This window comes from Pempheris klunzingeri, chromosome 17 (assembly GCF_042242105.1).
Source record: "Pempheris klunzingeri isolate RE-2024b chromosome 17, fPemKlu1.hap1, whole genome shotgun sequence".
Classification (NCBI taxonomy): Eukaryota; Metazoa; Chordata; class Actinopteri; order Acropomatiformes; family Pempheridae; genus Pempheris; species Pempheris klunzingeri.
Genome location: NC_092028.1, coordinates 16,736,765 through 16,752,037, shown reverse-complemented (window position 1 = coordinate 16,752,037; position 15,273 = coordinate 16,736,765). Strand labels below are relative to the sequence as shown.

At 39.9% G+C, this 15,273-nt stretch overlaps 3 protein-coding genes across 3 annotated transcripts; 1 reads left to right on the top strand and 2 right to left on the bottom strand.

Moving 5' to 3' along the window:
- Window positions 1–364: 364 nt before the first annotated feature.
- LOC139216127 (ER lumen protein-retaining receptor 2-like) lies at window positions 365–6,854 on the bottom strand. The gene is made up of 5 exons (XM_070847162.1): window positions 6,636–6,854; window positions 3,972–4,072; window positions 3,731–3,889; window positions 3,328–3,580; window positions 365–1,763 (listed from the first exon to the last, which is right to left on the bottom strand). Exons 1-5 carry the CDS (start codon window positions 6,724–6,726, stop codon window positions 1,729–1,731), a joined length of 639 nt encoding a protein of 212 aa, XP_070703263.1. The 5' UTR covers window positions 6,727–6,854; the 3' UTR covers window positions 365–1,728.
- A 1,094-nt stretch (window positions 6,855–7,948) lies between these two features.
- LOC139216126 (immunoglobulin superfamily member 6) lies at window positions 7,949–10,467 on the top strand. The gene is made up of 6 exons (XM_070847161.1): window positions 7,949–8,008; window positions 8,192–8,521; window positions 8,608–8,702; window positions 8,814–8,855; window positions 9,107–9,205; window positions 9,342–10,467. Exons 1-6 carry the CDS (start codon window positions 7,957–7,959, stop codon window positions 9,414–9,416), a joined length of 693 nt encoding a protein of 230 aa, XP_070703262.1. The 5' UTR covers window positions 7,949–7,956; the 3' UTR covers window positions 9,417–10,467.
- Window positions 10,468–12,066: 1,599 nt separating this feature from the next.
- Window positions 12,067–15,150, bottom strand: mfsd13al (major facilitator superfamily domain containing 13a-like). Its single transcript, XM_070847154.1, has 7 exons — window positions 14,938–15,150; window positions 14,237–14,551; window positions 13,703–14,131; window positions 13,208–13,362; window positions 13,009–13,092; window positions 12,749–12,892; window positions 12,067–12,352 (listed from the first exon to the last, which is right to left on the bottom strand). Exons 1-7 carry the CDS (start codon window positions 15,148–15,150, stop codon window positions 12,211–12,213), a joined length of 1,482 nt encoding a protein of 493 aa, XP_070703255.1. The 3' UTR covers window positions 12,067–12,210.
- Window positions 15,151–15,273: the final 123 nt, after the last annotated feature.

Below are 15,273 nucleotides of genomic sequence, written 5' to 3'. Positions count from 1 at the left end.
CAGGCTACTAATAGAAGGTCTGTAGTTTTCCTGTAAACAGAAGCAAAAGTGTGTTTAATGCATTTTCTTCATAAAACATTTGCAAAGCCATTTTTAAAGGTATTTTAAAACCTACATTGTTTACAACCAGATTTCTTGGACTGATTTGCTTTACACTTTTATACTATTTAGTATTGATTTTATATTACTTTTATTATACAATATTTGTAGTTATATTGATTGTACCCCATCAACTGTTGGGAAACTGGGACACACAGGTAACAACACTGATCCATAGCACTACTAGTGGTTAACAAAAACTCCAAAAGGTACCTTTAAAAAAAAAAAAAAAAAAAAGACCTTCTCATCTGGGTTTGTGATTCCAATAACCAAACACTTCGAGGCGATTCTCATAAAATCTTTAATGGAGGTGATAACATGCAAAGAAAATGACATAAAGAGTGGAAATAATCATTTAGGAATGACTAATTTGAAAAAGTTGAAGGTGACAGAGGGATTTAAACTGAACAGAAATGCACCCATTGAACACCATGATCACTCCTACCCAGTTATTGACTTTATATCAGTTTAATTGTTCACAATCCAGACAAACAGGTAACAACTGAAATGTTACAACCATCCAAAGTGCAGGCGGGTTCTCATGCCGTCCATTATTGCTTTGCTCTGACTTTATTGATTTTCGATAACTGACACGTCACAGTGGGAAGGTGTTCATGAGCTCGTTACTGGGGTGCAGGCTTAGCAGAAACAAAGTTTGTGCTCTGTCTACATCACAGATGTGATGCAGCATTGTTTCAAGATTGTATGAAATCTATATTAAAGTTGTTGAACAAGTGATTCATTTTAGTTTCTTCAGTACAGCAAGCTGAGGAAAAAAGATCATTAAGCACATGGAAAGTTTAACTCCAAATGAGATAGATGCCATTTGAGAATACTGACCTCTACGACAAAAAGATCGCTGGTATTTCAGTAATTTACTCCACGGGTTACCTCTTCAGCTTAAGATGAACCTACAAATCCTCCTAAGAGTTCTGCTTACAAAATTGTTCAAACTTTTAGGCAAGCGTAATCTGTTAAAATGTTGTTTTGAGCAATTTTAGAAAGCAATGTTTTTACAAAATGGCCGTGTGTGTGTTTTGGCATGAAACTGCTGTTGGCCTCTTTAAATAACTCAAAGAGAAGGTACATGTGTTACAGTATATGCATACAGTTATCTAGACAAAAACAAAATCAAACAGTAAAAAAAATGAAAGAAAAAAAAAAAAATACTGTGAGAAGCCAGACATAATCCTCATCAGGCACTCAGATACATCACTCTTTATCTCACTCTTTAATAAGACTGTACATTTGTGCATTTCATTACCAAGCCAAACAAGGTACTTCAGAGTTGACCCTGTTTGTGACATTATAAAAAAATAAAAAATAAGCGTATGCACCTCACATGTAGAAAAAAAAAAAGCCTTTTCTCCTATTTGAACAGCAATGAAAAGAAGTTTAAGGCAAGATGCTGAACACAGAGATCCAAAGGTTGACCTGGGATGATCTTTGTTCAGCTCTGGTGTTTGTTGGCATTTACCAGTTCCATCAGCAATCATCAAGAAGACTAGTGTTTTTCCCCCCCGATAGTTGGCTCTCTGTCTCAGGTGTCTTTTGCTGTAGGTCACGAGATTCCACGATGTCATCTCCACACCCCCTGAGTCTGCTGGGAGTCGCCGTCTCCTGTTCGTTTTACGCCGGCAGGCTCAGCTTCTTGCCTTGCAACACTGCGGGGTGAGACGTCAGAGACATAAGGTGAGACAGTAGGAACCATAACTGCCAAAGGTGATTTACACCACTTGGCTTGGACAGCGTGAAAGTGCCAGTTTGCCTTTTCAAGGAGCTTTTCAAGATGACTTCCTTGATTTGTGTTCTCACGTGAGCCCCAGTGGTTGTGAACCAGTAGAACTTTTCCACAAAATAATTCCAGGAACTACAGAGTCAAAGTATTACAGCCGAGACTAAAAGTCCCCCTGTGAAGAGTCCTTTTTACATTTCCACCCCATCTAAAGAACCGTGAAGATTAGATGACCAACGAACGTAACAACCACGTGTTTGACACGCAAATGAAGTAGCACAGAGAGATGTGCTCTTCTTTGTGATTTTCTGTCTGGTTTGTTTGTCGATGCAAAGAAAACAGTATGTGTGAAAATGGGGACTGAAAACTCCACATCTGTCTCCAAATTAGACAATCTGACGTGTATTATATGCATTTCTTTCTGCTCTACAACATAAGCTCACTAAAACAAACAGAAACTTAACTTTTGTTTCTCATGTTCACTCGTTCTATTTCTTAATTGCCTATTTCACAGTTTATGTTGACATTTTTAACTAAAACTACTGTATTGATGTTTCTCGGCAGAAATAACTAGTGACTGACAAACTACGATGTCCAAGTTTTTTTTACATCTTTGTTCCAAAACAAACAGTACAAATAGTTGCACTTTAGGAAGCACTGCGATGTGACTGAGGAGGATATTATCAGTAAGAAAAAGTCTTAAGTGAACTTGCAAGCAATTCCTTTCTAATGCAACAGTAGGGGATAGTTCTGGTTTTGTGAGATGAATTCTTGGGTCGGCCGATGGTAGCATGAGGCATCAGCAGTCCGGTTGGACAAATTCAGTGCATAATTCCAAATTTTCAGTGTGTTAAGCACAGAATTCCCTTTGTGTGTTTCCTGGAACAGCTTTGTTTGCTGAGCTGCTGTGATACAAAGAGGGAATTTTGCACTAAAAAGACTGTGACTAAAGAAAACAACCGCATGACTCTGGAAATTTGTACTGCGTCATCATCTTCAGCTGAACCTTTGACCAGCTGTGGACAATATTTCTTCAATATGATTGAAATCATTCAAATCAGAGATTCCAACTTAACTGTTTACATGGACGCTAAAGTGACCCAATGAGATGTTTGTTTACATGTCTGAAAGCATTTAATGAAATTATACGACAGCCCTGTGATTGGCTGGCTAAGCTGCGATTGGCTCCAGCCCCCCGGCGACCCTTAAGGATAAGCGGTATAGACAATGAATGAACTTTGTACGACATACGCAAAGTGGTTCTGCCCACTGTGAAGCATGTAATCTTCCCAGAAATAAAACGGAAGAGGAAGACGTCACCGTTACTTGGGATCTCTTCAGTGTAATCTCTAACCAGTAGAAAAAAATCATTATTAGCACTATACAATAATTTCGTTCCCTAGGTATATCCTGATAATTGATCTCTTATTTCCTTAGTTTTATCTGTCTAATTTGGTGCTTGCCCTAGTGGGTGACGGCAGTAGGAAACCCACCTTTAGTGACGTAAAGGTAGAAGAAGTCACAGTAGAGGATAGTCTGGACCACGCCGGCCACGATGGCGATCATGTCAAAGAAGCCTTCAAAGTAGAAACGCCAGATCCAGTTGAAGAGATAGAGGGCTCGATACAGGCCCAGGCAGAACAGGTAGTGGGTGGTGATCGTCTCCGCCTCGCCAGTCTTGCTGATCATGAAGAGCTGGGGCAGGATTGCCACTGCCTCCAGGTAGATGGAGAATGTCCACAGGATCTAAGAACAGATACATTTACTCTTAAATGTTCAGCAATGAATATGATCCATGCAACAGTAAGACAACTGGACTGCACGTTCCCGTAGTGGTCAGGGAGTTATCGATGAGTTATGTCAGGCTTTGACAACAATACAGGAGACTTAACCCACCTCTAGGAAAGAGAAGTCGTGGTTGATGAGAACAGCAAGACCCCCGACAGGAACTACCAGGAACTCCACTCTGAAACTGTCATGGTTGCCATCATAGGTCGCCCTGAACTTCATGTAGATCAGGTAGACTGTAGCGTACGAGCAACCGATGTAGATCACCTGGTGAACAACACCAAAGAACTCATCACTGAAGGTACTGGCGAGAAATGTGGGACCTGCAGGAATGGCTGCCGTGTCTTACCTTCATGCATGTGTTGTAGAGGGAGATGAAGGAGGTGAGCAGATCCAAGTAGCGTGTGGTGAACACTAGAGCAAACAGGATTTGGCTCTTTCCAGAGATACCTTTAACAAAACACATCAAGCAGGTTCACCATTCAGGACAGCTTCACAAGTGGTCTGGATAAAACATGAGTCAATGCTTTTCCTTAAAGAACAGTGACATCTACTGGAAAAATGTTTTTCTGGAGAAACAGCAATCTTAGAGTTTTGTTTTTGTTTTTATAGACATTAATAATAAAACTGCATAGATCGTTCCTAATTTAGAGTCAAGCTTGCTTTTTTTTTTTTAACAAACACCATCTTAGTGAAAATGTAAAAACTATGACCTGTCAGGCTGGTATGCAAAAGAGCATCTCAAGTGCATGGATTTGTGCATCAAACATCACAGGACATCGTGAAACAACAAGGAGTGTGTACTCCACAGGTTTCTGTGGGTCTGTATGCATTTCTGGCCTTATCAGAGCCAAACATTAATTTGGCTCTAAGGACAGTTACAGGGAGAGATGGACATCCCTCCCACATATTTCCCTGACCTTTACCATGCCTACACATAACCTTGTAAATAAACTTAACATGTTCTCAGATTAATACAGATCCACACAGGGCAGTGAGCTCATAGCAAAAGGCTTCTTGGTTTGAATCTGCTGTATTTTTTCTTGTGTCTGCATGGGTTTCCTCATACAGTTTACAGACATGCAGGTTAGATAAAGTGGAAACTGTAATGGGAAAATTGCTGACATATGCTGATAGAAGAAGCACCAACTACAATGTAACGACTGTTTCTCCCTACACTGAGTCAAGGCTGACTAACATAAGGCAAGATGTTTGGCGCCTTACTATTGTGAGTATAAGTTCTCCTCTTACGTATAAATTGTGTCTGTACCAACTGTACGTAACTACAGGTTCCTCCTGAAGTGGGCCAAACTGATCTCTGCCTAAACTGTACTCACTAGATAAGATGTTTTTGTATACGTCATGATGATAAAACCTCACACACTGTGTTGTATAAATATGCTGTGGCAGAGACTACTGTCTCTGTGTGAACTGTCCGCTCTTCTTGTACAAGAATAAAACACTGTTTGCGTCTCTCCGTCTATTCAGAATACGTTTTTCCACAACAAGACTCTGATTATGTCATCCCTGTGACAGCATATTGACCTGTCCACAGCGTGGACACTCCTTGTTCTCGCCTTATTCATGCTGATATAGTCTGCAGGCCAGTGTGACCTGCAAAACTGACCTGGTGTTTTCTCCATCTGTGCTTACAAATGTTCTCACATTGCATTTTGTCTGCAATACCTGCATCATCCACTCTTAGCATCTCTGTCTCTCCTCATCTTCCCTGAGTGAATCCTTGAATGTATCGTCTGCCGTGTATGAGTAGTCTGTAGTCTTTACAGCTCTACAAAGAAGGTTTTGGGGTTTGATGCTGCTCTGTGTTTTCTCTTATTCGTAGTCTTTATATGTGATTTACCTAATATTGTCATTCTGTTTCTTCATAGAGTAATTATATTATTATTTTAAACATCTGCAGCATGTCTGTCTGTTCTGTGCGAAGGATCCCTCCCTCTGTTGCTTTTTGAGAGGTCTTCCTTTTTATCTCAGTAAAGCATATTTCCCTTATAGTAATCAACGGTCTAGTAAGTGTTGTACTACTTCTAGTTGTATGTTGTACTTGTGAAGCCCTTTGAGGCAAATTGGAGTTCTGATTTTGGGCTACAAAGATTAAAATAACTTGATATATGATACTGTAGCATTACCATTTCAAACTTTAGCTATAGAGACAAAGATGTATACACACCGACCTATCTAACCATGTTAACCTAAGAAAACCTCCTATTATTTGAAGCTACAGTCAACCCTAAAGCTTCGCTGACCAATCACAGCGCTGTGCCCTGTTGTCATGAGAACGAAATCATCTTTATCCGCGTGGCTCAAGATGCAGTTTATTGTAAACACTGGACACGCGCTCACAACAGCTACAGAAGTTGGGCGCACAAGGCATTCTAGAACGCACGGCCGTTCGAGAACGCGCTGCTTCCGTAGCGCCTTCTGGAATAACAGACGCCACGTCAGAAGCCAGACCAAAAAAATCGAGCACCGAACCTCAAATTAACAGAGCAGCAGCATATCGATGGCTGGTGTGTAGAGAAAGCAAAACCAGCCAGTGAAACTGTAGCGAGTCAAGAATAGTGCTGTATTAATTTGTTCAATCATTTACTTAACAGCCGGCATCTAACGGACTACACACTTCCTCAACCTGTAGTTAGCTAGCATGGTTAACTCACACTATTACTACAATCCCTACAGAGTTAGCTGCTGCTATGCTATATTTGGACATTATAGCCACTAACTTCAACATTTAACTTAATATGTCCAGTACATTCAGACTGCTGCTCAAAGTGCTTTGGGTGCGGACAGCAGTTTATAGTTGTTAGCCCAATGCCTGCTAACGCGATTAGCCACTGGCTCAAATGAATGAGTGGGAAACGTTAGCTTGTAGCTAACATTAGCTACCCAAGAGACAAAACGGCCATTTTAGCCATCAAAGAAAAGTTAAGCGACGCAGTAAGGTTGGGAAACCTTTATTGTAGCATATGTAATAATAATTATAGTTAGGGCTCACCTGCACATGACCTGCTTTTCCATACTTTGAGTAGCAGGATGATGATAGCAGCCAGATGAGAGAGGTCCCCTGTCAGTCTGAAGATGTTCATTGTTGCAGAATTAAATAGACTCAGCTATAAGGTAACGCAGATGTCTGTTCCCTTTAAAGTAGATCGTTTCTCACTTAATGCTTCTCCTCCTAAATTTAGTGGCAAACCAGGCTGCGGGGTTCACAGGATTGAAAATATGGCGAGAGTGCAGGTCGACGTGGAAGGGGGCGTGAGGAGACACATCGGGAGGCGCTGATTGGTCTAAACTGTGACAGACAGCCCGGGATGGCCCGCCCACCGCGAGCGGAACGGAAGCGGAGTAAAACCTAAAGTCCTGCGTGGGAACAGTAATAAAGCAGAATCTAACTGCATTTTTCATATTTGCACTGCATGAAATGGTGATTTTCTATAATCTTTAATTTAGCACTTAACCTGTGTTGGATAAAGTATCCTGATAGGCCTTCTTCAAGTAAAACTACAAATACCACACTGTAAAAACACTCCAAGCAGCTGTATTATAGGCTATATGTTACTTAAGCAAAAGGCATGCAGGTATGACCAGGAAAATGTAGGTTCTTCTAAAAAAAAAAAAAAAAAGGAAGGAAAAATGTCCATGACTGTTCTACTATTATATATTGTATCACTTAATTATTTTCACTCATGCATTCATGAAAAAGCAGCGTTTTACTGGTGTAACTGGTTGATTTGGAGCTAATTTCAAAACGATTTTGTATAGAACTGCAACTAATGATTATTTTCATTGTGGATTAATCTGCTGATTATTTTCTTGATTAACCAATTGATTGTTTGGCTTGTGCAACTGCATACTTCTCTGTGTTGCACATTGCTTTCAAATCACACATCAGACATTTTCCTCCTTTCCTAGATTGCTCCATCGCTTGTGCACAGAGATAATGACATGCTTGTTCCTCCATTTACAGAAATGTTGTTAATATTAGGCAATGACACGGTGATGGGGCTTTTTGTGGTTTCCTGTTTACAATGACACAAAATCTTACTGTCGCCCCACTTTTATCTGTAAAAGTTAAATCTTAAACGTTCAATCCATTTGCACTTGGCATTATGAGTATCATCCTTATGATGTTACTGTAAACACATTGAAATATGCTAATGGAAACTCTGTGTTACCATTCAGCTGTAAAAGACAGGAAAATAAGTAGGAACTACGTGTTGAGGAAGTGCAGAACACCCACATCCCATGTTGTCAGCCATTTAGACAGCCTCATGCAAGGACTAATGAGATCATTCACAACTTGTCAACCTACAGAGATGGACTGGTGGTTGTGGTTTTCTCTCCTGCTCACCTGCCTTCCAGTAACAGGTAAGCTTTTCCCAGTATTATGTAGATTATGTCTTTTGGGAATAATGTTCTCAAGAGTGTCACTGTTCCAAAAAAGTAATAAGAATAAGAATTAGGCATCCCAGCTTCTGATCAACAATAGCTCAGTGGTTTATGTGAAATATATGACATATGACATAAGTGATCTCTGTCTGTTCCTTCCAGAAACCATGAAAGAAATTGAGGGCTGCTTATCACAGCCAAACACGGTGATCTGGCGGAAAACAGGACAAAGTGCTGTTCTCCCATGTAACGTCAACTCACAATGTTCAGCCAAAGATTTGCGCTATGAGTGGTTTGCTTTCAAAGAAAACGCCTGTCTTCGTCTAAACGTGCTTGACAATCATCTCAAGTACAAGCTGGAGGGGGGATCTTTACACATCAAGTCACTTAATGCTAATGACAGCGGAATCTACCACTGTGCTGCGACGTCGCCCAGCATCACGGCACCCAGCTCACAGCATGTAGGGCTGGGCACAACTCTTGTAGTGAAGGGTAATAGTCCTTTGAGGAAAAAAATGCTTGCAAAGGTCAAGCACATTCAGACAAATTTGGGCAGACAGTTTTTCTTTTGTTTTCAGAAGTTAAAATGATGGTGAGGCACATTCTTCTGTGGCTGTCACTTGTCCTCTTGGCCATCTACAGCTTGGCAGTAGTGACACTTATTATAAAGAAGGTAAATTACTTTATTTTAAATGTTATGTATTGTTGGGCTCTATTAGAATTCAGGCAAACAAGACTGAAAACTGAAAATGTACTGAAATTGACCTGTTCCTCTCTGTTCTAGCATGACTGCATTACGGACAGAAGGATGCAAAAAACTGAAAAGGTTGTAGATATGTGTCTGATTTTCTGTTTTAATTTGTGTTTGATGCGTTGGCTGTTTACTAAATGAGGGGAAAAGCCATAAATAGTAAAAAAAAAAAAAGGAAGAGGAACCAAGGCCTACTAACCAGAAAGCCCCATAAAACATCACAAGTAACAGAGCAGTTGTCAACTGGCCTTTTTTGTGAATTGAATACAAAAAGAAATCTCAAAATACCTGTTTTATGATAAATTTCTTCTTGTCTTTCAAAACAGATTAACTCAACTAAAAGAAGACAATTCCACGATGTTCTGCAAGAAATGTACAAAAGAGGGAACAAAAAGACTGTGAGCAGAAGCCGTTCTCATGTTGAGGTAAATCTTGTTGACAGATTGAGTAAGAATGACATTTCTGCATAGCCTGTGTTACAGCATATGTGTGCAGTTCCCTACTTATCTATACATTTGTTGTGTTACCACCATTTTCAAATTAAATTTAATCTCCTGTCAGGCTGCAACCCCTGAGTTCAACAGCTCTACAGATGACATCTATCAAAATGTCCAAGCGTCAGTCAAGGATATTTAAAGACAAACTCAGACCTCCATCATTATGACAGAGAGGAAATTCCAAAGCCAAGAAATACCTGAGGAAATGAGAAAACCAGTAAGGCTGCAGGGTGGCTGTGTGCTTGCTCACCTTTTCTCATGAAGTGAGACATCGCCACAACAAAGGTCCCGAGTCATTGTTCCTTTTCTCTCTAGGTTTTTGGCTGCAGCAGTGACAGACAGCCCTGCCTTATAGCATTCATAGTTTTATTTATACGCTCTGTTCATATGTAATTCATGTTGAAGCACCTTCAACAATTGGTCACTTTCAAAACCAGGTCAGCGTGTACCTGAAAAAAAGAAAATGAAAATCCGATCCAGTTCAATTCAGATCAAATTAGTCTCATTACTATATACTATATATATTCTATATATTTAGAATAATGAGCTAAAAAATAACCTGTGAATTGTACATACAATTGTAAATTTACATTTACAGGACACACTGACCACAGTGGAAATCTAAGGATGCAAGTAAAGCTGTTAGACGACAGTGCCAATGCTGTCAGAATATATCCATGCTAATATTTTGAGAAAATAATAGTTATTGACCAAAATTCTTGACATACAAGGAAATCACAAACATGTAAAAAAATATTTAAAATTCAGGCCATAGTACAAGCACACGTTTAATGAAAACTTCAAACACATTCAGATGGAATTTGACTTTAAGCTGATCATAGTAAACAATGAAATGACCAAAAAGGCACATTACAGCTGACTTTACATACAGTACAGTACAGCTTACATTAGAAAACATGAAATTAAGAAAGAAAAGACTGTTTTTTGTTTTTTAAGTGGCTTTTTCTCTGAAAAATAACCAACTTAAACTCACAGTAAGGCAATATTTACCAAGCTAATATGCTTTTGAAGCGTCTTGCTGTGTCATATTTTGTACAATGTCTTCCATATACTGTAGATCTATTAAGTGCAGTTGCCCAGAGAGAATCCAGCCAGTTAACATTACAATTTATTCATTACAGTTAACTCCTTTTTGTGCATTTTTTACACATTAAAAGCTGTGATATGAACTCTTGGAGTGAGCTGAGTCTGTGTGAATTCTTCCCTTTGTGTCTCCTCTCCGCCAACTCTCTCTGCCATTAACTGTCAAATCAGGACAATCCTGTCTTAAAGCTTAAATGATGTGAGCCACGTCATGACTCAAAATATTTCAGCTCTATTGTTACTCAACTGGCTCTAATTTACAGTGAAATATGAGACTGTATAAGGCACCACGGATATAAATGCGTGTCAGAGCATCATGTTGAATTACTGCACTCTGGACTATACCTTCAGCCACAGAAAGTATAGCTGCAATTGGTAATTTTCCCCATGTTTATGGCAAAGATGACAGTATTCACTGCATCACAGCCACTTTGTCGTGAGATCTGATGCAATATATGTTTGTGGTATTTGTTTTGCTATTTGGTTAATTTGTGTAAAACCTTGCACATCATTGGATGCAAGACAAATATCATGATAATAAAGTGAAATCAAATCAAATGTTTCTGACATTTTTTTACCGTGTTTCTTATGTTAAAATGTAGGTGAGCCTCTAATTTACTTAAATGATGAAATTAAATTTCGATTAAGTGCAAACCAACCAACATGGGGCCCATATTAGATATGAGATTATTTTCTCTGGCTCATTTTGACATGTTTCACTCACTATAAACAAACACACAATTGCGACCCCTACACGAGCATACAAGAGACCTGCAGGACGCTCATTTCTGACAAGCCACCATTTGTGATCTGTATGTAATCACAATTTGTGAAAAGGGCCCCTGATCCACATGTCCCTGTAGCAAAGTAAGTGTGTAACCCGGGTAAATTCAGTGGTCAGATGGATATAACAGAATGATTCATTAACTAAATAAAAACAGAATATAATATAACATTGCCCTTCACAACCAAAATCAACCCAGTCAGTCCTGGAAAGTAAGAAAACGCTCCTATGCGAGAGGTATTCAGTGCTCAGTCTACAGTAAGTTCCAGTTTCAGCTTCCATGTTCTTCTTCCCAATGTGTCTTAGTTAAAGAGCTATGATGAACTTTAGCTGCTAAAGATGCACAATGTGTAGGCATACAGTCTTTTTAGAAATGTTACCGTCATCAGTCCTTATGCTCACTGAAGTATGCAAAACTTCTGCTTCAGGATACCGCTGAACAATTTCTACAACTGTATAATTTACAGTCAATTTTAATGTTTAAATACAATACAATACAATTCCTGTATCACGAACAACGAAACAGTAGTTTTTTATGCCTCCTTTGAGGAATTGGTCCGTTTTTGCAGACAGCCATAAGACAGCACATGTCTCCCATTTTATCAAGGATCACAATCACAATCCAGTGAATGTTTGGAGAGGATGAGAGACTTACACGAAGTAAAAAGGACTATGGAGTGATCACTGGGCCTTCAGATAAAGTATAGTGATTAAATCTAACTAATGGTCATCAATAACTGAAAATGTCCCTTCTGTGCCATAACAGGAAGGAACCAAATCAAGTAAAGCCTATCCTCTTCACTGTACATGGATTATTGTTTCTCTCTGCACTTTGTTAAACATTTACTATGTTTGGATTATTACCTGCTTGGTGTCACGTGCACCAGCACAACAAGATGATTTACAGGTGATCACTGAACATTCATAAACTGGATCAATACAATCCTGGATTCCTTCAAATATTACATTTCAACATGACCTCCTACTCAGCGATAAATCATTTCACAGCTGAAGAACAGACCTTTGAAAGCTAAAAACATTTAATTTAGCCGTCAATGTACTTTGTGTCGACAGTGTGACTGTTGCGTATGGAAAATGGTTTCCAAGCCATGGCTTGCACGGCAGCGATACACAAGGGCACCAGACACACCAAGTAGAACATAACACTGTGGAGACTCTCCAGGGCGCTGGAAACAAGGAGGAATTCTGTTATGAGACTGTTAGCAACATCGACAAACAACAGCCAACACCCACACCACTTATTTCACTAAGAGTTTCAAACAACTGTCCTGACATTAAAGGGCAATTCTGGTATTTTAAACCTGGGCCCTAGTTTTACTTGGGTTCAGGTGTTTTAGAGCACAGAAACATCTATAACATGCAGAGCAGAGGGCCACCAGGACCAGGATTGGGAAACACCATTTATAAAACAAGCAGGGTCACCATCACCAGCAAGACATCTTATCATATTTCTGTTTTCCCCAAGATTGTGGTGCTTATTTTTCAAGTCTAAGGGAGTCCATCAGTGCCATCCCAACATCAGTTTTACTTTCAGTCAAGAAGAAGCAAGAAATTCTCTGTACCTCAGATTTGAATCCCTTCCTGCTTCCTTCAGCTGTTCATATCCAAACTGGTTTAGGACATTTATCACGATCATAGGGGCCAGAGACTGAGCCGGCTTAGTGAACAGAGCATTCGTACCAAACACCATGGAGGAGAGAGGGGAGCTGTAGAAAGGGCCACAAAAGAAAAGAAATCATTAAACACAATGCAGCATAAAAGTGCAAACACACCAGAGTAAGTTAGTAGAAGTGTGCTCATAATCACGTCTATTTTTTTTTACCTGCGTTTGTACTTCTGCATGTCTGTGTCAATGATGTCAGCCAAAGGTAAGCTAAAAAGACTGAAGGCTGCTTGAATTATGACCCTGCATAGAAGATAAGGGAGTAGTTTAGGTGTAATTCAGTCAACATTGAATGATTATATGGTGTAATCATAAAAAACAAAACAAAAGGGATATTAGAAGCACTTTAACCTCTTACATGTTAACGGTGAGGAAAAATGCCAGGATGTAGTAGTGCTGAGGACCGAGTGCAAGCATGATGGCCGCCATTCCAGCCTCCATGTAAAAGGTGAAGAGGATGATCCTGTAGTAGCCGAGACCATGAAGCAGATGCTGGCAGCTCAGTACTAACAGCTGGAATGGAGACAAGAGGTCAGGAACGACATAAAAAGTGTTTTGTAAGTGAAACAGCACTGTATTCATGAGCTACAGTATGTTGTAAGTAGCACAAACCCTGATATTACACAGTAAGCAAACAATGGGGTGGTGTAAATTATCATTTAGCTCTTTGGTCTGGGATGTTAGAGTTTCACAAGTGTCTCCCCAACAGCGGAAAGTTTAACAATAAATTGAAATTGAGACGGATGCTCATATTGTATTCCCAAAGAAAGCAACTTCCTGGAAGAGGATCATCTGAAAACATATAATAGGTTTCCATTTAAAAAAAAAAAAAAAAGCTGCTTGGCTATAATACCTGTGGGCAGATAAATCCTGCTCCATACATGATGCTCTTGGCCAGAGATGGAAGCACATTTGGGGGAATGAGGTGCTCAGCAAATATCATAGTAAAATTATTAAAGAAAGCCAACAAAAAAACCTGGAAGAAGTTCATGATCACAAAAAGCTGAAAGTCCCTGTTGGTCAGGATTTGCCACGTCAAAGTTCTTAACATGGAGAAGGAGAAAGCTGATGAATGGGAAGTCTGGTCAACAGACCGCAGCGTATCTGATTCAGATCCTTTGTTATCAAAGCGGCTCTCGCTGTGGAAGCCGGTGTAGAGCATGCAGCCACAACTGAGGATGGCGATCAGCACTGCGAAGGCTTGGAAGGACGCGAAGTCCTCCATGTTTCTGGACAGGACACCACAGAAGAGGACACTGGAGGAGCCAACGAGAGAAGCGACCTGTGAAAATAAAGAGGGAGCAGATGGACATTTAGATTGTTGGCTTATGGTTTATGAGCACACAACAGAAAGATAGAGGCAGCGTTCAGTATGCAAAGTCCTTACCTGGTTGTACTTTACAAGTCTTAGTCGGCTCTGATGGTGGCTGGAGGTCTCTGCAAACAAAGCGCATTGTGCCAGCAGCACAAATGTCAGCATGCCATCGAAAGCACACAGCGCCACCATCAGGTGTAAGCCGCTCAACCAGTCGCCAGGAGTGTAGGCCCGCCATGGGAACCAGGCAAGAAGAAACGTCAAGGAGTACAGGGGAGCACCATACAGGATGGAGAGACGTCTCTGAGAGCAGCAGGGCACCTTCGAGTTATCTTGCAGGTAGCCAAAGAGAGGATCATTGACTGCATTCCACACCATGTACACCACCTGTGGAGATTATTTATATAAAATAATGTAAAAAATAATAGAGCAGTCATGCAGAAAGGCCAAACACATCCTCCTCCCAGCTTCTTAAATGTGACAATTTGTTCCTTTTTTTCTAATTTACATGATTGTAAATTGAGCATCTTTAGGTTTTGGATTGAAACAAGCAACATAAAGACGTCAGCTCATTTAATTTCCACTAAAAACAGATATTTTATCAACTAAACGTGTAATCAATCAGTAGTAAAATAGTAAACAGCTTAACTGCTATTGAAAATAATTATTTTAAAAAAAGGCCCCTTTTATTGATGACTACAGTGTTTTTAACAGTTATTGATACACAGTTGTATACAGAAAATAACAGACATATGCAAACATAATTCACTCACTTGTGATTGGTGGAATGCTCCCTCTGATATCTTGTACTTATTGATAAAGAGTTTGACATAGTAGAAGTTGAATATATTGTTTATCATGCCAGATCCCAGAGTGGTCATTGCATAGGCCAGAGCTGCAGGATTCACCCCAAAGTTCCTCAGGTGTCGGCTTACATTCACTCTTCCGGAGCGCACACCTGAGGCAGGTTTGTCCTCCACGGCCATGGTAGCTCAGATAACTTCACCACCAAGTTACTTGTCCGAGAGCGAGGAAATACTGTCCCTGGCAATAACTATTTCACGCTGTTGTTGTTTAGCATTGCCAAAAATGACTATTAATAGTGAAAA